Source organism: Podarcis gaigeae, assembly GCF_964106915.1.
Source record: "Podarcis gaigeae genome assembly, chromosome: 4".
Taxonomy (NCBI): domain Eukaryota; kingdom Metazoa; phylum Chordata; class Lepidosauria; order Squamata; family Lacertidae; genus Podarcis; species Podarcis gaigeae.
Genome location: NC_139677.1, coordinates 101170816 through 101194717, shown reverse-complemented (window position 1 = coordinate 101194717; position 23902 = coordinate 101170816). Strand labels below are relative to the sequence as shown.

The 23902-nt window shown below is 45.0% G+C and overlaps 1 protein-coding gene across 6 annotated transcripts in view; it reads left to right on the top strand.

The window, feature by feature from the left end:
- The first annotated feature begins 1219 nt into the window (after positions 1–1219).
- The window catches only part of C2CD3 (C2 domain containing 3 centriole elongation regulator), a 59025-nt gene continuing 36342 nt past the window's right edge, over positions 1220–23902 (top strand). For 2 of the 6 annotated variants that reach the window (XM_083735755.1, XM_083735758.1), the window contains exons 1-16: positions 1226–1405; positions 2843–3112; positions 4117–4274; positions 4486–4700; positions 6798–7036; positions 7203–7332; positions 8134–8256; positions 8933–9077; positions 10422–10579; positions 13263–13481; positions 13883–13995; positions 15356–15474; positions 16459–16581; positions 17680–18165; positions 19969–20120; positions 22494–22737. In XM_083735755.1, coding sequence (XP_083591881.1) covers positions 1342–1405; positions 2843–3112; positions 4117–4274; positions 4486–4700; positions 6798–7036; positions 7203–7332; positions 8134–8256; positions 8933–9077; positions 10422–10579; positions 13263–13481; positions 13883–13995; positions 15356–15474; positions 16459–16581; positions 17680–18165; positions 19969–20120; positions 22494–22737 — 2958 coding nt within the window. In that variant the 5' untranslated portion in view covers positions 1226–1341. Of the gene's footprint in view, positions 1406–2842; positions 3113–4116; positions 4275–4485; positions 4701–6797; positions 7037–7202; positions 7333–8133; positions 8257–8932; positions 9078–10421; positions 10580–13262; positions 13482–13882; positions 13996–15355; positions 15475–16458; positions 16582–17679; positions 18166–19968; positions 20121–22493; positions 22738–23902 lie in introns of all 6 variants that reach the window. The other 4 variants (XM_083735760.1, XM_083735759.1, XM_083735756.1 and 1 more) reach the window with 3 other exon arrangements.

Below are 23902 nucleotides of genomic sequence, written 5' to 3'. Positions count from 1 at the left end.
AGGCCTGCTGGGAAATGGAGTTTCTGAAGATTCCAGACGGGAGCGGCCGCGGTGCACCCTGGGAAGCAGGGTTGCGTTTCCGGGAGTCGAGCCAGGCGGGGCGGCGCCGTAGAGATAGTAAAGTGTAGAGTCGCTCTTTAGTTTTCCGTGATTAAAAGCTGAAATATATTTATACTTTTTCCATTACAAATGTTCCTATTCCATTCAATTCACTCATGCAGTCATAATCATCGCCTTCCCTTGCCCTCCCTTCCGCGGTTCCCATTGTGACTGCATATTCTAATTGCTCCATAAGTTTTATTGTCCTCCCTACTCAATCTTACCTTCATATACTTTAATCCGCTCCATCCCTGCTAACGTTTCAACCTGCAAACATTTCCCACTCTCCTTTAAATACGTACTCCACTCTTCCTGATCTCTTACTCTATAACAAGAACAATTTATTATTGTTAATAATAATAACGTTGATATTAATATCACTATTAAAATTAAGAATGATTATTTATGTAGACAAGGATTAAATGTAAGGTATGTGTTTAGAATAGATTCATGAGAAATTTTGAAAACTTATTGATTAGAATATTTGTGTGAGATTGTATGGGGAAAATACAGAATAACAGATACAATCTTGTTTAAAATGTATATAGGATGTGCAGTGTAAGCGATGGAAGTCAATCAATGAAATTTTATTATTATTTTCGTATTGAGATATTTGTAGAATTAAGTTGGTAGAGATTCTTCCAATTTTTTTTCTCTTTATTTTTTCTTCTTTCTTCTTTTTCTCTCTTTTGTTCCTTTTTTCATATATATATGTGCTTAGTTGTAATATTTTGCTTATATTTTGTAACAATTATGTTAAATAAACAATAAATTTTAAAAATAAATAACACTCTTAATATTATTTAAAAATCTAAAATTGTTTTTAATTCTAATAATCATAGTAATCATAATAATTACTAATAATTACTAAATTCGTTGAATTTGCTAAATCCGAAGACTCCACCCATTTCACCCGCCGTTATTCTTTGCTGCCATTATTCCCTCTCTCCCTTCTTCTCCATCCCTGCGCTTTTGAGAGAAGCAGAGCCGCGGCACCTCAACTGGAATGCTCCTCTACAATCTTATCTCTACTGTGCTAGCGAAGGTCCCCGCGGAGACGCCTTTCCTTGGCGGCGCCTGCAGCCCCGCAGCGCCCTCTGGAGGTCGGAGGTCGCACCGGAGGAGGCGAAGTGCCCGCCGGGCTTTCCTCCCGCCGTTGGCGCCGGTTTCCCAGAAGGCCGCGCGGCGGCGGCGGCCGTTGCTAAGCAGCGGGAAGCGGGTTCGGGGGGCCTAGTCGGGAAGATGAAGCAGAGGAAGGCCAAGGCGGCTGGTCCGGCCCGGCCGGGGTCCGGCCGCAAGAAGAAAGGTGAGGAGGGGTCGGGGGGGGGGGGGCGAGGACCCCGTAGAAGGAACGGGTCGCGGCGGGGTGTCATTAATACATTTTAATATTTTAATGTTCCATTATTTTAATTGTTGTGTTTTATTTTTGTTTTTAAGTTTGTAATCATTCATCTTGTTTTTATTATTGCTTGTAAGCCGCTCTGAGCCCGGCCTTGGCTGGGGAGGGCGGGGTATAAATAAAAAATTATTATTATTATTATTATTATTATTATTAGCGGCCCACCCCGAATTGGTGGGTGAGGCGGGCATGGAAGGAAACGACAACCCCGCCCCCCGGGCTCACCACATACCTTAAATTTACTGTTATTATTATTATTATTATTATTAAAACAACAACCGCTCCCCCCGAGCTCACCACATACCTTAAATTATTATTATTATTATTATTATTATTATTATTATTATTAAAACGACAACCGCTCCCCCTGGGCTCACCACATACCTTAAATAATAATAATTATTATTAATATTATTATTATTAAAACGACAACTGCTCCCCCGAGCTCACCACATACCTTAAATTATTATTATTATTATTATTATTATTATTACGACAAGCGCTCCTCCCCGTGCTCACCACATACCTTTTTTAAAAAAAAATTATTATTATAATTATTAAAACGACAATCGCTCCCCCCTGGCTCACCACATACCTTAAATTACCGGGCTCACCACATGCCTTAAATTTATTTATATTATTATTTTTATTATTACCAGGCTCACCACATGCCTTAAATTTATTGATATTATTATTTCTATTATTACCGGGTTCCCCACATGCCTTAAATTTATTAATATTATTATTATTACTATTATTACCAGGCTCATCACATGCCTTAAATTTATTAATATTATGATTACTGGGCTCACCACATACGTTAAATTTATTATTATTAGTATTACTGGGCTCACCATATACCTTAAATTTATTATTATTATTATTATTATTATTATTATTATCACTACTACAAGTACATTTATATTTATATGCTGCCTGGTAAGGGACTCGAGGTGCCTTGCAGACAACAGCAAGAACAGCTCAAAACAAAGAAAGAAAAGCAACCGTCAAAATACAATTTAGCACTGATAGAATTTGGGAATTATTCTAGGGACAGAACTACCTAAATTGCACAGCTCCGTTTTGTAACAGATAAAATTGAAATAGAAGGAATAGGAGAGAAAATAGAAAACATAAGGGGGGGGGCGGAGAGAGAAGTTAAAACAATGAACTATGGACGGGGGGGGGGAGAAGAGAAGCCAATGTTTTGTTGTGTATTTGGATGTTATTGGGTTACTATGTAATAATTGAAAGATGATAAATAAAGTTTATTTTAAAAAAGAAATAAACTAACTGGCCTGGGTTGGATAAATAGTAATGCTGCGCTCTACCTCTTCTCTACAGACGTCAGTGATATCTCCCCCTCTACAAGTTTGCCTCCTCTTGTAGAAGGACAACTGCGCTGCTTTCTGAAGCTGACCATTAGCAAAATCTTATGGATGGTTGCCAAGCCACCTGCTTCCTTCCTTATCCGGGTGAGATGGTGGGGAGAAACATCGGACGGGACAGCCTTTGTTCCCCGGGATACCTCACAGGCCGAGCAAAAAACCCTCAAAACTACGACCCGCTACCCAGTTCGGTGTGGACCAAAACAGTTTGTCTCCTATCTGACAGGTACAGCTACTTCTTTGAAGTCTGAGCATGCGGTTTGTTAGTTTAGGGTTGGACAAGCTGCCAAAGCACAAATCGGCTACTTTTAAAATGAGGCTGCATTTTAAATTGCATTTTAACCTGTATTTTAAATTAGTTCTCTCCCCTCCCCCCCCCCCCCCCCGATTATGTTTTTACTGTGATTTTATTGGTGTTAGCTGCCCTGAGCCCGGCTCTGGCTGGGGAGGGCAGGGTATAAATAAAATGTATTATTATTATTAAATGAAAGGCAATGGATGTGTTTTGCCCCTTCAAGGCAAGTCCCAGTGAGTCAGCTTAGAATGAGATGTAACAAACAATGAAATTATTCTGCATTGCTGGTAGATAAGGTTCATTCTCATAATCGGTGGGCAACTTCTGCTTTTTCAGAGCCTTATAAAAGCTGCTAGCTGATGGTCCCTCAGTTTGATGCCTGCATTAGAAGGATTTTATTTATTATTTTTTGTGGGAGGGAGACCCCTTCCCATTGCCCCTTTCACTTTTTCCCCATTTCAGGTCCTTCCATCACCCCTTATTCCAGGCCCCAGCCTGGGCCACCTCCATACCAGTTTCTTATTTCCATCATGGTAAGTATCCAGCCATGGCTAAGAGATGGAGGTGAGGAACTGGTTTTCATATACAGTGGTACCTTAGGTTACATACGCTTCAGGTTACAGACTCCGCTAACCCAGAAATAATACCTCGGGTTAAGAACTTTGCTTCAGGATGAGAACAGAAATCGTGCTCTGGCGGCGCGGCGGCAGCAGGAGGCCCCATTAGCTAAAGTGGTGCTTCAGGTTAAGAACAGTTTCAGATTAAGAACAGACCTCTGGAACGAATTAAGTACTTAACCAGAGGTATCACTGTATAGGGTAGCATGAATAGCTCAGCCACTTGTTTTTGCATCTTGAAGTAAAAGCACACATTGTGCTGTTTCTTCACGTTTTGTTTATTGAGCTTGTTTATTTTTGTTTGTTTTGCCTCTACAGATATGGGTGCTCTTGTCCTGGAAGTAATGGCCAAACCAAATCACCTTCCAATTGGCCGGGTGCAAATCAATGGGCTGGCACAGCTCTCTCCAAGTCACCCCATCAGCGGATTTTTCACCATTGTCTCACCGACATCTGAGAAGATGGGAGAGCTGCAGGTAATTCTCAAACCTTTCCCTGTTTAATGGTCATCCCCACACCACGGCAGCCATGTGCTCCAAGTTCAACACATGGTGAGGTGGGCATGGAAAACACAAGATAAAGCTACTAACGAATTTAATAAATAATAATAATGTGTGAAGCGATTAAAAAACTCGCTTTCTAAATGCTAACTACTACTGCTGAGCCCTTTCAAACTTTTCCTTTCAGGTATCGCTTGTTCTTGAACCGCTGTCTGAAACCTATGACAGCAACAGCTCCGTCCCAAACACAGATGTCAGCTTCAGTGCTGGTTTGTCAGTCCGGGGAACCAAAGATGCAGCTGACTCTAACCCATTCCTCGCACCCTCGCAGCCTCACAGGCCGGCTAGCACGAATATCGTTGGAAGAGAGTCCGCTGGCAGTAGTAGGGCCACCACACCAAGGTGTTTTTCTCTTTTTCTGTTTTCCATTTTGATCTCAATGAATGTTTTAAGACGAAGAGACAGATAAATACATTTGAGCCGCACATTTGTCAGGGTGGAGGCTTTTGTTTCTGTTGTGAAGCCTTTTAATAGGCCTTTGTCATTTTATCACCTGTTGTTTGCCGCCCTGGGCTCCCTTGGGAGGAAGGGTAAGGTAGAAATTAACTAAGTGATGGCAGGGATGGGGAACAACATGTGGCCCTCCAGAGGTGGGACCCTCAAAACTCCCTTCAGCCCACTGGCACAGCCAAATATCGGGGATGATGGGAACTGGAGTTCAGCAACATCTAGAAGGCTTCATGGGGTCGTATCAACCGCCATTTTTCTTGTAATAAATAATAATAATAATTTATTATTTCTACCCCAGCCACTCTGGGCAGCTTCCAACAAAAGATTAAAAATATATTAAAACATCAGTCATTAAAAACTTCCTTAAACAGCTGCATTCACTTTCTCATGGCGCGTATTCAAGGGGAAAGGAGGCATCTGAGTACGTTTCCGAGCACAATTCAAAGTGTTGGTGCTGATCTTTAAAGCCCTAAACGGCCTCGGTCCAGTATACCTGAAGGAGCGTCTCCACCTCCATAATTCTGCCCGGACACTGAGGTCCAGTGCCAAGGGCCTTATGGTGGTTCCCTCGCTGCGAGAAGCCAAGTTACAAGGAACCAGGCAGAGGGCCTTCTTGGTAATGGCGCCTGCCCTGTGGAACGCCCTCCCACCAGATGTCAAAGAGAAAAATAACTACCAAACTTTTAAAAGACATCTGAAGGCAGCCCTGTTTATTATTATCCAAGGTCCTCTGGCTGTTCTGGGTGTGGTACCCCATCAGGTGGGTTGGAGAGCTGCTTCCAGGGCATCTTTGGCTCTCGTGGATTTCATTGCCTCTGAACCTAGAAAGGGCAGGCCTTCAAGAGACCCAGGAAAGGGTCTGGCCACTTTGTTTTGTTTTAATTTGTAAGTGGAGCTCATCTTAGATGGAAAGAGAGGCCACATTGTCTTCAGTGGGTTCCTTGTCCCATAATCTCATATTGATGGGAAGCTGGCAACCCACTGGTCCGGGAAAAGCACTCTCCACTCAAGATTGCACACCTCCCTTGAAGAACGGCATGGGAGAAGCATGGTCTAGGTTTTCCACTGCTGGGAAGGAACCAACATTGATTGTGTTCTGCATTCTCATGTATCTGGCTTGGACAGGACTATCGGCTGCAAACGAATCTTATGCCTGCTTAAAGTATTTTTTTAAAAAAATGCTAATGGGCTGGACTCTGGCTTCCATTAAGCATCCAGGGAGCTCAGTATTCCTCGGGAAAGCTTATTTTAGCACATGGGTAGGCAAACTAAGGCCCGGGGGCTGGGGTCGGGGCCGTCCTAATTGCCTTCTCAATCTAGCCTGTGGATGGCCCAGGAATCAGCGTGTTTTTACATGAGTAGAATGTGTGCTTTTATTTAAAATGCATCTCTGGGTTATTTGTGGGGCATAGGAATTCGTTGTTCTTTTTCTCTCTCTTCAAAATATAGTCTGCACCCCCCCCCCAAGGTCTGAGGGACAGTGGACCGACCCCGTGCTGAAAAAGTTTTCTGACCCCTGTTTAAGCAGATCAGAAGCTGCATAGGTGTCTGTTACGCATATCAAAGTGGATTGCTGTCATTACCCATAAGCATTTCAGGGTGGGTGGGCATGCCAGTCTCTTCCCAGTTCACGTGAAGCCATGACTTGAACATCCTGGGTTGCAAAACGGCTCATGAGCCCTGTCTCTGTGTCCCCCAGTGATGATGACCTCTGTCAGGTGATGCAGAAGGAGACTGCACTCCTCAAAGGAACTCAGGAGAACATATTGCCAAATGTCTCAGTGCCCAAGTAACTCTGCAGGCCAGAATGTCCCCTAGCCCTTTGCTCTGCAGTGCTTTGAAGGCAAGGGTGTGTTTTCTGTCCCCATTATTCAGCTCTCCCTGACGGTAATACTGGTACTTTATATGCATGCCCAGAACAGCATTAGGGGCATTTTGGAAAACCATCCTTGAGTTAAACACCGTGATGGTGCTTGTGTTTTGGAACAGGGGCAAGGATCACTTGTACTTTCAGGAGAACTCCGAGAACCTAAAAGAAGGGTTTTTTCGACCTCAGCACCACCACCTCCAAGGGCACAATGATTCTGTCAATGCAAATGATCCAAAACAACAAGGGTTGTTTTCCGGTGGCTCTGATCTTGAGGCTCAAGTGAGGTTGGCTAAGGAAAGTCCCAAACCTGCCCATGTTCTTTCTTGCAACAACCCACCCACAAAAGATCTCCTTTCAGGTATGTATATAAACAGTTGGGTTTCATCTACGATGTTATTGTTTTAAAAAGTTCTGTCATGTTGCACTTTCCCCTATAGGAGTGGTCAAGGAATGACTCGCCCATAAGTCAGTATATGCAGTTATTATTTTAAATTCAGTGTTCACTCCTGTCCTCTTTTCCCCAGCCCTTTTGGATAGAGGCAATAGACTCCGAAATGCTATGGTAGTGTCTGCAATGACATCGAATCCTGATCCTGATATACAGCTTTATGAACTTCAGCCTATAAAGCAGGATGTCTCCAAACTAGTTGAAAAGTGAGTTTGGGAGAGTATGTGGGAATGTTTGTGTCATGGCTATAATGGCATTCAGAATGCTTAGTAAAAGCAGTATGTATCAAATCACTTTTTCAGTGTAGCTTGGGACCAACAATTCTATAGACAGAGACAAAATAGTTATGGTTCTGTCTCTGACATCTGCTGAATTAGGAATATGCAAGTTGCCAACTCTATATCAGAAAAAACCATGAAGTGTGTACATTGACATCTCATTTCAAAGATATATGATTTAACTTTGTATGTGTGTGTATACTAAATTGAGGGAATCAGTGGATTGGTCCAACAGTCTGTAACCATCTTTACTCATTCGGTACCCTGTTTTCCGAATTCTTACTCAAATGAGTGAAAATGGAAGCCTGTTGAACTAGAGAGGGGCTCAGATTGTTTTAAGGGGTTTTTTGCTGCAGGAACGAAACATAGCAAAACACTACAATCCTATACATGTCTGAAGTCCAATGGGATTTATTACAAGTTAAATGTATATGGGTCTGCAGCCTATAGCAATAAAATTTGTTAAATTGCCTAGTGCCTAAATGATGCTGATGTTGGCACCAAGCAAACCTCATTGGTTTTGGTAATTTATCCTTGCTTAATATCATAACAACCCCCCCCCCCATTCAGCCTTACCTAACCTGGTGCCCTGCGGCTAAAATTGGACTACAACTTCCATCATTCCTGGCCATTCACTATGACTTCAGGGGCTGATGGGAGTTGTAGTCCAAAGCATACCATGCCCGGGAAGTGCCTAGTTCACCTTTATTGGCATATTTTCTTATCCAGGAATCTTAAAAACCTGCACCCTGGCCTCATATCTGCCGTTGAAGAGCCTCTTCAGCCACTGCCTGATGGCTCAGAATTTGATTTACATGCTGAAAACAGAGCAATCCAGCTCTTGCTGGGCAGGTAAGATGTGAAATGTGTGGGGAAACCTCCAGCAACAAGGGTCATCAGAAATGCAATAGATTCCGTCTAACACAGCTAGAGACTGTTCAGTTTCTGTTAATTGATTCTCATGAAAACTTACAGATTCTGGCTTCACACAATTAACTCAAGGCAGTGTCAATTTACTCTTGGCTGAAAGCCACGGTCTGCTTGACCTAGAAACTACTTACTCTGATTGGTTAACGACCAGCACTCAACTCTGTTATCTAGGAATGCTAGCACAGTTTGTGTTAGGTGGGTGTGTTAGGAGAAGAAGTGCTGTGTGTGGTTAAGAGAGCGAGAAAGAAAGGATTTATTTTGCTTTGTTTTGTATGCAGAAACTCTGCTGGTTTTATTTTTCCTTTTAACAAATCCTGTAAATAGTTATTCTGAGTCTAGCTGACTAGTCATTTCCACCTCAACTAGCTTCTTCGCTGTGCAGGAAAACTCTGCTACGTTTGGGCTAAAGCCATTAGAGCTATGCCTGACACTTCAAAGTTCCAAGTCTCATTTGTGTCCTGTACATCACCTAGCAGAGTGGTGCTGGATAAAAACCAAAAAGCTAGGACAGTGCTGAATTCAACGTTACTGTGTGCACGCACATGTCTGTGTATGCAGCTAGAGGATGTGCATATTTATCTTCTTTCTTTCCCCACAGTTCTGGTTCTTCCCCTCTGCGCCTTTTGGATGGTACAGGCTCTCCCCTGGAATGTATCTCTCCCGGGAGTGAGGTGTACGACAGTGAGCTGAACGATCCCCACTATGACCAGAGCCTGCTGGAAAACTTGTTCTACACGGCTCGAGTAAGCGCCAGAGGCGTGTAGGTGGTTTGGGCATGTTATTGTGACTAAGCTTTCCATGAACCAAGCCAGTCTTACCACAGTCATCTTACTGGCTAGAAAACATTATTTGTACATAGTCTCTTATCCTGTGTTTGAAGAAGGGGCCTTGCTCAGTGGTAGAACCCATGCTTTGCCTGTGCAAGGTTCCAGATTCGACCTCTGTCATCTCTAATTAAAAGAGTCTCAAGAGGGGCTGTGAAATACTTTTCTGCCTGAGATACTGGAAGGCTGCTGTCTGTACTGGACTAGAAGGAACCAGGCAACAATTCTGCAAATCAAAGCCTGCTTTGGTGATGTCAGCATGCCCTAACCTGGCGCCCACCAGGTGTTTTAGACTACAACTCCCAGCAGCCGTAGGCATTGGAAGTTATAGTCTAAACATTGGGGGGGTGGGGGGCAACAGATTGGGGAAGGCTGGCTTATGTTCTTCCTCTCTGCCTCTCCTTTCATTCCGTCTTACCTCTCTTGCGCTGGGCATCATCCAAAAGACGAGCCGCAGAAAGACAAAAACGTTTGTTTTAGGTGTGGAAAAGACTTAAGTGAAGTTTAAAACACTAGCCCCCTCCTAGGTCAATCAGATTTATGTGGTGCCCTCCCCCCCCAATAGAAGATTAGCACAGCTCATCCACAGAGTGTTCTCCTGAGAAAATAATTTTGGGTTCTCACCATGAAGATTCTTTTAGTGTGAGGCATCTGTATCACACCCTTGGCAGCTAGAGGCATCCCCCATAAAAGAAGTATTCGTGTAGGAGCACATCAGATATGCCACACCTCTCATTTGTGCCAGGACTTGCTGAAGGAGTAGATGAAGACCGGAGGTTCTGCCTCCGCTCCTTTAACTTCACACCTTTCCAGTTGCTCCTCATATCTCTCTGTCTAGCTTGGCCACAAAATAGAATTTGAGCAGAGATTTAAAAAAACTTGCAGTGTTTGGAAAAGGTTACCATCTTTTTTTAAAAAAAAATAATTCTATGGTTCCTTTTATTAATCCAGCAACGTGCCTACTAAAACAGATCATGTATTTCAGCAACTGAGTTTGAATTCTATACTGTAATTACATTTTTTTATTTAAATATTTATTTATTAATTTTCCATTTTTGAAAATATCACATCATATCACCTTTTACAAAGTTTTAGCTCTGCCGAGCTTTTGACTTCCCTCCGTTCCATCACCTGGTTTTTATAAGTGGTTACCATCTTTAATGTCAATATAAGGAGAACTTCCTTTTGGTAACTGAATCGTTAATTCCTGAGTGTTCTGTGATTGTTAAATGTATTTTGCTTTTCTCAATCTTTTTTCCTTAGAAGTCTGACAGCAGCTTGAGTGACTTCCTCAGTGACGAGGAAGATGCTGTTGCTTCCGGAAAACTAAACAAGTCGCAGAACAGCAAGTGTCGGAGATCAAAAAAGGCTTCAGAGTCTAGCCCCTTGGGTCAGAAAGGGACTCGGGAGACAAAACCCAGGTAAACCAGTTGCTGGGGGCTCCATTACACATGACTCAAGCAGCTCAGAACTGTAATACAGTGGTATCTCGCAAGACGAATGCATCGTAAGACGAAAAACTCGCAAAACGAAAGAGTTTTTCGGTTTTTGAGTTGCTTCGCAAGACGGATTTCCCTATGGGCTTGCTTCGCAAGACGAAAACGTCTTGCAAGTTTGTTTCCTTTGTCTTGCAAATTTGTTTCCTTTTTCTTAAAACCATGCATTCACTTCGAGGAGCAACTCATAGCACGCGGTGTGGTAGCCTTTTTTGAGGTTTTTGAAGACTTTGGTATTTTTGAAGCTTTTCCAAAGTCCGTGCTTCGCAAGACGAAAAAATCGCAAGAGGAAAAAACTCGTGGAACGAATTAATTTTGTCTTGCGAGGCACCACTGTAACTTAAGGACTGCTTCTCTCCATGTGAACCGACAAGGACTCTGCGATCAGCATGCGAGGGCCCCCTCCAAGGGAGATCTGAAGAGCTGCAGCACGAGAACAGGCCTTTTCTGCAGTGGCTCCCCATTTGTGAAATGCTTCGCCAGGGAGGCTTGCCTGCCACCACTGTTATACATCTTTAAGCACCAGGCAAAAACTTTGCTTTACAACCAGGCCGTGGGCCTTTAACTATCTGTGGCCTTTTTGAAGTGGGTGGGATGTTTTAAATGTACAGTGGTACCTTGGGTTACAGATGCTTCAGGTTACATACGCTTCAGGTTACAAACTCCGCTAACCCAGAAATAGTACCTCGGGTTAAGAACTTTGCTTCAGGATGGGAACAGAAATTGTGCTCCGGCAGCAGCGGGAGGCCCCATTAGCTAAAGTAGTGCTTCAGGTTAAGAACAGTTTCAGGTTAAGAACGGACCTCCGGAACAAATTAAGTACTTAACCCGAGGTACCACTGTATTTCTTTTTCCTTGTGGTTTTAATGCACCTATGGGGTGGGGTAGAATTTTCCAATCTTTTTGAGTCCACGGCTCCCTTGGACCAACTGCGTTCTTTCTCCGGCACCCCTGTGGGGCTCAGGAGCCCAGTTAGGTCACCCCTTGCCTGCAGAGCTGGCAGCCCCTCACCCCTTTTCGAACACCCTCCCTTGTGGGGGTTCCCTCAGACTCCTCTCTTCTTCCCTCTCCTTGGGAGACCTCTGGGTATCTGCTGCGGCCGTCCCTGGTCTCTGAGCTCACACACACACACACACACACACACACTGCCCCAAAGAGAGGTGCCTCCTCACGCTGCCCCGCAGGAGCCTAGGACTTGTCAGTCTGTTCCCAACAGCAAGGGCTGGCAGACTGACTGGCTGGGCTCCCTTGCCTGCTTGCTTGCTTGCTCTGAGGTCTCCTCCGATCCTGGCAGCCAGCACACCCTGACCAGCCCCAGAGGCACCATTCGCCTGGGGAGCTTGAAGCCAGGGCTGCTGCAACAAACTGCTGTGCAAGCCTTTGGGAGACATAGACGTGAGAGGGCATCCAAGGAGGGAGGGAAGGAAAGAGGGACAGAGGTCAGTGTTGCCCATGATACCCCTGACCATCATTCAAGGCACCCCAGGGTGCCACGGCACACTGGTCGAAAACTACTGGGGTGGGTAATTGTCCACCTGTTTGGTTGGTTGTTTTTTTTTAAAAAACAACAACTTTTATTTTGCTTTAAACAAATACAGTGGTACCTCGGGTTACATACGCTTCAGGTTACATACGCTTCAGGTTACAGACTCCACTAACCCAGAAATAGTACCTCAGGTTAAGAACTTTGATTAAGGATGAGAACAGAAATTGTGCTCCGGCGGTGCAGCAGTAGCAGGAGGCCCCATTAGCTAAAGTGGTGCTTCAGGTTAAGAACAGTTTCAGGTTAGGAACAGACCTCCAGAATGAATCAAGTACTTAACCCCAGGTACCACTGTACAGAGAAATATAAACAACCAAAATTACAAAAAAAAATAATCCTTCATAATAATAATAATAATGAAAAAAACTACAAAAAAATCTAAGTGCATGGCATAGAACTTAAGCTATTATGGGAAAGAAGGAGGAGGACGAGGAAAGAAAAAAAGGGAAAAAAAGAAAAAAAGAGGAAGATGAGCCAAAACACAAGAAGGCTCATCTATTGTATGCTTCTGTCAAGGTCACAACAAATCATTATTCTGATCAATTCTCTCTATCTGCTGTTTGGTTGGTTTTAACTCCCTTTGGGTTGCCCTGGGCAAGAAAAATCACTAACAAATTTAAGAAATAATAATAATGACATCACAACTCCTGATTTCCTCTGAACATCAATTCCGTTCAGGTGTTTTTCCCTACACAGAATTGGTGCATTTGTATCAAATGTGTGAGCATGCAAATTCATGGAGGGTCAGACGATTAGTGGCTGCTCACAACAATGGCTAGGTACCATCTCCACTGTTGGAGACAGTATGTAACTGAATGCCAGCTGCTGGGAATCACAACTTCATAGGGTGCTATTGCACTCCGGTACTGCTTGCATGCCTCTTGTGAGTTGGCCCCTTTGAAAACAGAGTGCTGGACTAGTTAGGCCACTGGTCTGATCCAGCGCAGGCTCCTCTTAGGTCCTTATGTGCAAGAGATGTAATAGAACAACTCCTTGGAACACCTTTCTCTTTCCTTTTTATGAGGAAGGTTACCGTAGCCTGCTTGTTTGTATTCCCCTTCTCAGCCATTCTCCCGCTGGGTCGCTTCCTCTTCATGAGGCTTCCACGGAATCTATCGAGGAAACACAAACTGTCAACTTGAGCCTTGACAGACTGGCAGTGCTGGGCCGGGTCCGATTAGCTAGAGCAGTCGTGGAGAGCCTAAAGGTGCCCCCTGAAAACATCACTCCAGGCAAAAAACGTTCAACTGGAAAGCCACCCAGGCCAGCGTTGGCCAAAAAGAGGTAATAATTCTTCCTTCTCTCTTAAGGGTGAGACCTGTAAGCCCATTGACTTGATCCAATCTCAGCAGGACTCATTAGAATCATTCATTTTATCACAAGAGCAAAGATTTGGGGATGATGTAAAATCCCTGTTGATACCAAGTCAAATCCATTGGCCCATTTAGTTCTGTGCTGCCTCCACTAACTGGCAAATGGCTCTCCAAGATTTCAGAAAAGGGTGTTTCCATGCATTTCCTGGAGATCCCAGAGATTGAATCCAGGACTTCCTGCATGCAAAGCTGTCACTCTGCCTCTGAGCTTGAGCTCAGTGACTTGTGTTGATGCCCTTTCCACTTTGGCCCATTATATTTAAAACAGCTGATTGATTCACCCAATACATTTTCTGTTTCTCCCATTCACAGGACATTCTTTGTTGAGTTTCACTTTCCGGTAGGATCTTCGAAGACTGGAGCAGGGCAGGCTGCCATAACGACAGAAATAGTTCGGGTAGCGTCAAGTAAAATCTCAGGGGAAGGTAAGCCTTGCCTGGGGGAAAGGGGCCTTTTCTCCCATGGATGGGGCAGCTGATTGCATGGTGCCATGCCCAACGCCACTTTCTGGTCCTGTCCTTTTAGGTGTAGCATCCATTTTGTCCTATGCCACACTGCACCTGGCACTTCCTCAAAATCCCTAATGTCCCCATTGACCCCAAAAGGCTGGAGAAAGGTGCTGGGATTGGATCTTTCTGATAAGGAAATGTAAGCTGTTCAGCTCCCCCCCCAACCCCCCCCCCCGCAACTACAGTGGTACCTCAGGTTACATACACTTCAGGTTACAGACTCCGCTAACCCAGAAATATTACCTTGGGTTAAGAACTTTGCTTCAGGATGAGAACAGAAATTGTGCTCTGGCGGCGTGGCAGCAGCAGGAGGCCCCATTAGCTAAAGTGATGCTTCAGGTTAAGAACAGTTTCAGGTTAAGTACGGACCTCCGGAACAAATTAAGTACTTAACCTGAGGTACCACTGTAGAGGCAAAGGACTTTATAAGACAACTAGAAAATGAAGAGTGGCAGTCTAGTTAACTGGAATAGGATTTGTTATTGTTGTTTAGTCGTGTCCCACTCTTCGTGACCCCATGGACCAGAGCACACCAGGCACTCCTTTCTTCCACTGCCTCCCGCAGTTTGGTCAATAGGATTTAGTTACTAATAAATTAAGGGATCACCTTCATGGATCACTGTCTTGTTGTGGCGAAGAGGCTTGAATAACTCGAAGAAGCTATGAGCTATGCCGTGCAGGGCCACCCAAGACAGACAGGTCATAGCCGAGAGTTTAGATTACATGTGATCCACCTGGAGAAGGAGCTGGCGAACCACTCCAGCGTTTTCCCAACAAAACTCCATGGACATAAAAAAGGAGAAGCTTTGAGAAGAAAGTGAGTGTTTCCAAGGCATGCTCTGGTTCATGGGGTCACGGAGAGTCGAACATGACTAAGACGACTAAACAACAACAACAAAATGAAAGGGAGTGAAAGAACCTTTAGATAGTTAAGAAAAAGTATTTATTAATAAGGTTAATAAAAATGGATTTTAAATGCTGAAATCCTGGGAGACAGCCTCATAGACTTCCTTTGGAGAGTGTGTGTGTGTGTGTATCTATATATATAGAGGGGGGGAGGGGGGGATCACACTGTAAATGCAAAAAGCCTAAATAATCTGCCAGAGAGGAGTGGGGTAGTTAAGTAGTTAGTTCTGTTCTTCTTTCATTGTGCCTTTTCCCTCACAAGCCTCCGGAGACCTTTCTTCTGCCATATCCTTGAAATTTTGACCAAACATCTTTTTCTTCCCTCTTCCATCCCATCGGGCATCCAATCCCTCTCAATTTACGTTTCCAGTGGTGAAGTTTCAACAGCGGTACGTCTTCCCCGTTCACTTCAGTGGCACAATGATAACCCACTGGTGGAACTCGGACCTTGAGTTTCATGTCTACTCAAAACAAGGCACACAAAGAAAGGTATTCGTTATTGTTTTTCTGGATGAAGCAGATTATCTAGACCCATTTCAACCCACCTTTAAGCCCTGCTTATGGGACTGTTGCTTATTAAGATCTGCAGCTAAGGCTTCACTCTTTGTCCCACCAGCGTTGGGTGTCTGCGTGGCAAGAGCCAACAAGGAGACTTTTTCACGGGCTCCACTGAAACTTTGCAACCCCTCCTTTGAGAGTTATAGCTTGGTATTCCACTGGTGTAGGAGGGCCAAAATGCTTCTTTTTCAGTTGGCTTTCAGCGTATTAACTGGGTTTAAATGGATATTTTAAATCTTGTCTGCTTATAGATACCCTTTTTAGACCAGTGTGTTATTTATGTTAATTTTTTTAATAAGTTTTGTTTCGTAATTTAATTTTTTTGTTTTACAGTTAGCTACATAGAGCACTATTTTGTCAGAAAGTCGGGATTTTAATGTTCTTAATGCCGTATTGGCCTAAAAATAAGCCTCACCCCCCCCCCCAATTCTGACCATGAAAAGTGTGGCTTATATTCGCAACCTTACGGTATACAGCCAGGAGCGTGGGGCAAACAGCGCCAGGAGTGCGAGAAAGTGGCACCCGCCCTGTGCATAGTCCCCTATCCTCTCCCCCAAGGCCGGTAAGGGAGACAGCAAGGAAGCGGAAAGGCCGCCGGAAACTCACCCCCTTCCAAGTATGCAGCCAGGAGCAGCGAGGAATGGAGAAGCTTATATTCGAGTATTTTTTCCTTTCCGCCCCCCTCCAATTTTAAATGTGTGGCTTATATTCGGGTGCGGCTTATATTCGGGCCAGTACAGTACATATATTTTCTTATTGATTACTTTTCCTTGAAGACCTTGGCAGAACCCCAGCCCCCAAACCCTACCAGAGGTTTTACAACCATGAGCACAATACAGTATAGATTATGTAATATTGAAAAGTGAAATGTGCAATATTACCCTCTCCTTCCCCATTGTGTTCTCCTGTCTTCAGCCCCTGCTGATTGGCTCAGCCGTTTTCCCGCTGCGAGACATAATTCAGTCTGAACAACTAACGCTCAGCCGTGAACTGCCTGTGAAAGAAGACGGAGGTCCAGCCCAGCTGGGGCCTTTAAAGGTATACACAACCTGCTTCTATACCGTTCTACACACAGGTAGCTTGTCTTAATGCAACACTTAGGTGTCATAGACTCTCATCATTGAACTATTCGGAACTCTCCTGTGGCTGCACAAGGGAATGGAAGATGGGTAGGAATAGTCTCATAGCCTTTCAAGGAAGCTTGTCTCTGCTGTTACTGATTGTCTGGGTGGCTGGTGGAGAGGGGTGTCACCGCTTCCCTGTCCTCTCATCAGCAGTGTTGCAATGCTTACTGAGAAGGGCAGGGTATCAGGTAGGTCAGCGCAGTGCAAGCGCAGTAGCAAGAATGACAGATTAGCTCCGCTGCTGCACTTTTGCACTGTGCCAGCCTCCCCGCTGCTTTGGCCCTCTCCGTGAAGTGGAGTGAAGCCACCGACTGGAGCCATTGGTGCTCTCTTTCTCCTTCCTGTTGCACATGCGCACACACACTGATTTTGCTATTGAGGAAGAAGCCCTAGAAAGCTAATAATAATAATAATAAATAATAATAATGATAATAATAATAATTTATTATTTATACCCCACCCATCTGGCTGGGTTTCCCCAGCCACTCTGGGTGGCTTCCAACAAAACACTAAAATACAATAACCTATTAAACATTAAAAGCTTCCCTAAACAGGGCATTGTATCAGATTAATAATAATAATTATTAATAATAATTTATTACTTATACCCCACCCATCTGGCCGGGCCTCCCCAGCCACTCTAGGCAGCCCCCAACAGGATATTAAAAACACGATAAAACATCAAACATTAAAAAACTTCCCTAAACAGGGCTGCCTTCATATGTCTTCTAAAAGTTTGGCAGTTATTTTTCTCTTTGACATCTGGTGGGAGGGCGTTCCACAGGGCGGGTGCCACTACCGAGACGGCCCTCTGCCTGGTTCCCTGTAACTTGGCTTCTCGCAGCGAAGGAACCGCCAGAAGGCCCTCGGCGCTGGACCTCAGTGTCCGGGCAGAAGGATGGAGGTGGAGACATCATGGTTCACAGGAACAGAGTTTGAAAAGCACAGCTACAGAAGGCTGTGCTCTTAACAGACAGCAGGTAACGCGTTATTTCTAACTTTCTTGCGGCAGGTGTCATTGGAACTTGCAGCTGATAATAAAGATTTCGCCAGCACCAGTGCCAAGGCAGCGAATGGGGCACCACAAGCTGCTGTTCACGCCATCAGGAGTCCTGGCGTCAAGTTTCAAGAAGTTGGCAGGAGCACCACTCCTGCTGGAAGCCCCCCAGTCTTGAAGCAAACTAATTGCCAGCTCCCAAAGAGGAACCAAGAGTCTTCACCTGCAGTATCAGAAAGGGCCAACGTTGGCGTGAGTCAGCTGCCAGTCCCCATGCCCGTCTCCCGTAACCTCCTGAACCAGCTCTGTGCATCAGAAGAAGAAGGTTTGCTGTTGCACGTACTCTTGATGGTCCCAGAAGGGAAGGTCTTTGTTCCCAAAGACGCTGGATTTCATGGCTCTTGTAACGTGTATCTAAACTGCAAGCTCTTCAGCACAGAAGAAGCCACAAGGTCTGCTGTGATATGGGGCACCACACAACCCATCTTCCAGTTTTCTCAGGCAAGCTTCAGTTTTTTCATGTGCGCAGTAATCCTGGTAACATTCCTGCCTCCTCAGTGTTTAATGTCAATTCCTTAAACTTGTGAGGTCAGAGAACAAAATACAGGCCCAAAACTTTGTATTTTTGGCCACTGCTTTACAGCAGGAGGGCCAGTTTCTGTATTCTAAAGTAGTTGTCAGACTGGCCAGGAGGCAGAATGTGTTTTGCTGCCCTTCATAATAATAATAATAATTTATTATTTATACCCCGCTCATCTGGCTGGGTTTCCCCAGCCACTCTGGGCAACTTCCAACTGAATATTAAAAACAATACAGCATCAGACATTAAAAAGCTTCCCTAAACAGGGCCGCCTTCAGTTGTCTTTTAAAAGTAAAATAGTTGTTTATTGCCGTGACATCTGCTGGGAGGGCGTTTCACAGGGCAAGCGCCACTACCGAAAAGGCCCTCTGCCTGGTTCCCTGTAACCTCACTTCTCGCAGAGAGGGAACTGCCAGAAGGCCCTCGGCACTGTGTCCGGGCTGGATGATGGGGGTGGAGACGCTCCTTCAGGTATTCAGGTATTCATAGTTGGCTTGGCCCCATAATTAAAGTCGCCCAATGCCCAGCAGCAAAGGACGTCTCAGTCATGAGTCAGACCCCACCTGTATCCAGTTCTGGGCACCGGAGTTTAAGAAAGATATTGAGAAGCTGGAATGTGTGCAGATGAAGGCAGCCAGGATGATAAAGTGTCTGGAAGGCAAACCTTATGAGGGTGTTAGGGATGTTTAGCCTGGACAAGAAAAGACTGGGAGGTGGTATGAAAGCCTTCTTCAGATATCTGAAGGGCTGTCATTTGGAAGATGGAGCGAGCTTGCTCGGGTAAGATTAGAATTACAAGAAATGAGATCCTGACTAAACATTAGGAAGAACTTTCTGACAGCAAGAGCTATTTGAAAGTGGATCAGTCTCTATCGGGAGGCGGTGGACTCTCCTTCCTTTGAGCTTCTCAAGCAGAGGTTGAATGACCATCTGTTGGGGATTCTCCAGCTTTGATTCCTGACCCTCAGGTTCCCTGCCCACTTTTCAATTCTATGTTTCTCTGCGTGCTCAGGCATGCCCAAGTCACCCGCATACAGAACCCCACGAGAGACCAAATATTAAAGTGTGCGAAACACATCTTTTATGGGGCAGCCTAGAACAGGAGTAGGCAAACTAAGGCCCGGGGGCTGGATCCGGCCCAATCGTCTTCTAAATCCAGCCTGAAGACAGTCCTGGAATCAGCGTGTTTTTACATGAATAGAATGTGTCCTTTTATTTAAAATTCATCTCTGGGTTATTTGTGGGGCCTGCCTGGTGTTTTCACATGAGTAGAATGTGTGCTTTTATTTAAAATGCATCTCTGGGTTATTTGTGGGGCATAGGAATTCGTTCATCCCCCTCCCCCAAAAAAATAGTGTGACCCCCCACAAGGTCTGAGGCACAGTGGACCGGCCCCCTGCTGAAAAAGTTTGCTGACCCCTGGTCTAGAACATCACTAAACAAAATTAACTTTTGAAATTCGTTTTCTTTTTCTCACAAGGAAAACTTGTCAGCAAACATTTTACCTGCAACTTAATCAAACCTGGTAAGCTTGCAAGGGGACTCAATATCCCCCCCCCCCCCCCCCCGGTTAGCTGTATTGGGTCCAAGGACAGTTTACTGTGGATTTGCTGGTTTACATGCCATCCTCTTTATTTTTATATTTGCAAAGGCTGAGATGAAGGGGTGTGTGTGTGCGTGTGTAGGCCTGCTTCTCTGATCAAAGAGTCTGATCAAATCTCTAGGTAACTCCTATTTCACTGACATCAAAACATCTGGAGAGGCTGAAGAACAATGTGATGGTCATAGAAGCCTGGAACAAGGTCTGCATTCCAGGAGGAGACGCCCTGCTAGGACTGGTGAAGCTCCCACTGCATCAGTTCTACGTTTCATTCAAGTAAAAACTCATTCTTCGTTTTTAAAATTGTTTTTATTTTACTGTGTTGTGGCATATTTACTCAATTTTCTTCTTTCAGGAACACTGATAATACCCCACCACCACCACCAAGTCAGATTAAAAAACCGAAAATCACTTCCAGGCAGTCATTTTTAATTTCCATCCCTATCTTAGTGGCTCAGACTTGGGCTACATATGATATATTGCTGTGAGTTCATCCTAAAGTAAGCTAAGGGGCAGTATGCTGCCCAAAACATCCACCACCCAGTTTGCTTTGTTTAATTTTTTTTCTTTCATTTCTCATATATATAATCTAAACAAAAACAGAGAAAGAGAAAATAGTCTTCTTTCAAAACTAGTTGTTAACCCTTGTCTCACACAGAAAGCCATGGACCCTCTCAGCTCTCACTGGGAGCTTTCCTTCCTTATCATCATCATCACTTTTAATTTGTATACTGCCTTTCTATCTTACAATACTCAAGGCGGTTTACAAGCTGAAGAATCAAAGAATATACACCTTATAACAATCTAATGCAATACAAAAATGTGATAATAAAACGGCTTTAAAATAAGCAATCTACATCAAATAAAGTAACATTCAGCAATCAGAATAGCATAGACTAATAATATCAGCATATAAAAATTAAACAGAAACCCACTCTTAACAATTGCAATAAATAATTTTGAAACTACAATCGATAAAAGAAGAAGAAGAAGAGTTTGGATTTGATATCCCACTTTATCACTACCCTAAGGAGTCTCAAAGCGGCTAACATTCTCCTTTCCCTTCCTCCCCCACAACAAACACTTCTGTGAGGTGAGTGAGGCTGAGAGACCTCAGAGAAGTGTGACTGGCCCAAGGTCACCCAGCAGCTGCAGGTGGAGGAGCAGGGAATCGAACCCAGTTCCCCAGATTATGAGACTACCGCTCTTAACCACTACACCACAACGGCAAGCCACAGTGCATAAAATAAGACAATACAATTTGAGAAGCAGAGACTGGAGGGTGGGGCAAGGCAGGTGGAACAAGGAGGCCTTGCCTGATGGAGTCTCTCCCCTCACAGTTCTTCCTCCAGGACCAGCTTCCTTATGAGGACTCCCAAGGCCAGGGGGTGGGGTCTCTCACCCTGGGAGGCCTTCCCTTCCTTGCCTCTCACTCACAGGGTCCTGGCACCAACCACCTGCCACCTTCATGTGCGAGTAATCCGTGGACTCCTGTTTCTTGCATTTCTCACCCACTTTTCACCCTGAGGTTCCAGAGTATGGCACATAAACTGAAAACACAATCACAGAAAGATTGAGTGGGAATTTGAGGCAAGGGGACTGAGAGTCTGAGGGTCAAATGTGGCCCTGCATTCCTCCTTGGCACACTGTCAGGACACACACACTCAGCAAGGCCATTGCTCCATGCCCTCCTCAAGTGCTTTTGACTGGCTTGGCTGCCCTTGTACTGTCATTCAATTTGCTTTGACAAATGATGGAGGGAATTCCAGCGGTGAGTAAAATTCCTCTGGCTGGAACGTGCCCTACCATACAAAAACAAGTCGCAACTTCCTCCACCCACTCTTGCCTCTCAGCTCTCCTGTATGACATGCAGCCACCCTTGAAAAGGTTGCCCATGAGAAAACACGACCCTAAAGCTGGAAAAAGGGACGCGGGTGGCGCTGTGGGTTAAACCACAGAGCCTAGGACTTGCCAATCAGAAGGTCGGCGGTTTGAATCCCCGCGACGGGGTGAGCTCCCATTGCTCGGTCCCAGCTCCTAGCAGTTCGAAAGCACGTCAAAGTGCAAGTAGATAAATAGGTACCGCTCCGGTGGGAAGGTAAACAACGTTTCCGTGCGCTGCTCTTGTTCACCAGAAGCGGCTTAGTCATGCTGGCCACATGACTGTACGCCGGCTCCCTCGGCCAATAAAGCGAGATGAGCGCCACAACCCCAGAGTCGGTCACAACTGGACCTAATGGTCAGGGGTCCCTTTACCTTTTAAAGCTGGAAAAGGTCCCCCTGTCCCTGGACTTACGCTCCCCCCAGGTATCCAGCACTATTCAGATGAGTGATGAGGCCTTGAAGGCTCACAGATCAGATTAAGTATGCAGGTTGCTTGAGCAGAGAGTCTAGGAACTGCAGCATGAACTACAGAATATAATCTCACATGTCAAATTCATAGAAGCCCAGCTTTCCTGCATTTTAAAATGCCTAGCCTCCATGAAAAAGTTGCCGGTCTCTGCTAAAGGCGAAGGTGGCAAGGAGAATCATTGGTAGGGAAATTGGACTCTTCTGTGTGTTTTAGTTAGTTAATTCACCACTTCATGCGTCAACAGGAATCACTACGCGGTTTACATAGCATGACTGTCTCCCTCCCTCCCTTCCCAGGGACCCCAAGATTTCCAGCCTGCTGCTTCAGGCTCAGTATCCAGTGCTGGCTGTAGATGGCTCCATGCCCGTGGTGGACGTCTTCACCGGCAGCAAAAAGGGGAGCCTGAAGGTCATTCTGGCCATGGGCTCCGCAGAGCAGATCGCGGAACTGCAGAGGCTCAAGAACGAGGAAGGAATGGCACCTCCTGCGGCAATGCGCCCTCCCCATGCTCTGGACTCTCTTGCCATGCCTCTTTCAAAGGTATTTCCATCAAACGTATCTTTGTGTTTGCTGAAAAACTAGCACTTTTTTCGTCTACAGCAGGCATAGGCAAACTCGGCCCTCCAGATGTTTTGGGACTACAACTCCCATCATCCCTGACCACTGGTCCTGTTAGCTAGGGATGATGGGAGTTGTAGTCCCAAAACATCTGGAGGGCCGAGTTTGCCTGTGCCTGGCTTAGAGACCCACCAGAGACCGCACCTGGTAGTGTCTCCAAGAGCTTTGTGCTTGGGGTGGTGTTGATGGGGAAGGAGTGTAGAACATTTAAAGTGTGTGTGTGTGTGTGTGTTTTGTGTTGTGTTTATACGTCAGTGATTGCCTTGTGTTGTTTAGTCGTGTCCCCCTGGACCAGAGCATGCCAGGCACTCCTGTCTTCCACTGCCTCCCGCAGTTTGGTCAAACTCATGCTGGTAGCTTCAAGAACACTATCCAACCATCTTGTCCTCTGTCATCCCCTTCTCCTTGTGCCCTCCATCTTTCCCAACATCAGGGTCTTCTCCAGGGAGTCTTCTCTTCTCATGAGGTGGCCAAAGTCTTGGCACCTCAGCTTCAGGATCTGTCCTTCCAGTGAGCACTCAGGGCTGATTTCCTTCAGAATGGAGAGGTTTGATCTTCTTGCAGTCCATGGGACTCTCAAGAGTTTCCTCCAGCACCATAATTCAAAAGCATCAATTCTTCTGCGATCAGCCTTCTTTATGGTCCAGCTTTCACTTCCATACATCACTACTGGGAAAACCAGAGCTTTTACTATACGGACCTTTGTCTCTACTTTTTAAGATGCTGTCTAGGTTTGTCATTGCTAGTGATTGTGATTGTCTTACAGGTGTGGCAAACCTGCAGTATACCTGTGAGATCACTATACCAAATATACACCCACTCAGCCACTTTAGTTTGCAGAACTGGCGCTGTTGCAAGTGCCACACAAAATCACCCCGCATTTGTGAGCAATCAGTCTTTTAGTGCAGTAGCATCTACTCTCTGGAACTCCCTGCCTCTGGACATAAGACAGATGCCTTTGCAGTGCCTCTCTTTGGTACGTTGTGAAAACCTTTTTGTTCAGACAATCCTACCCAGATGTTTAGAAAACTGAAGTGAGCATTAATGGTTTCAAATATTGTTGTTTGTTCTTTTCATTACCTTCTTT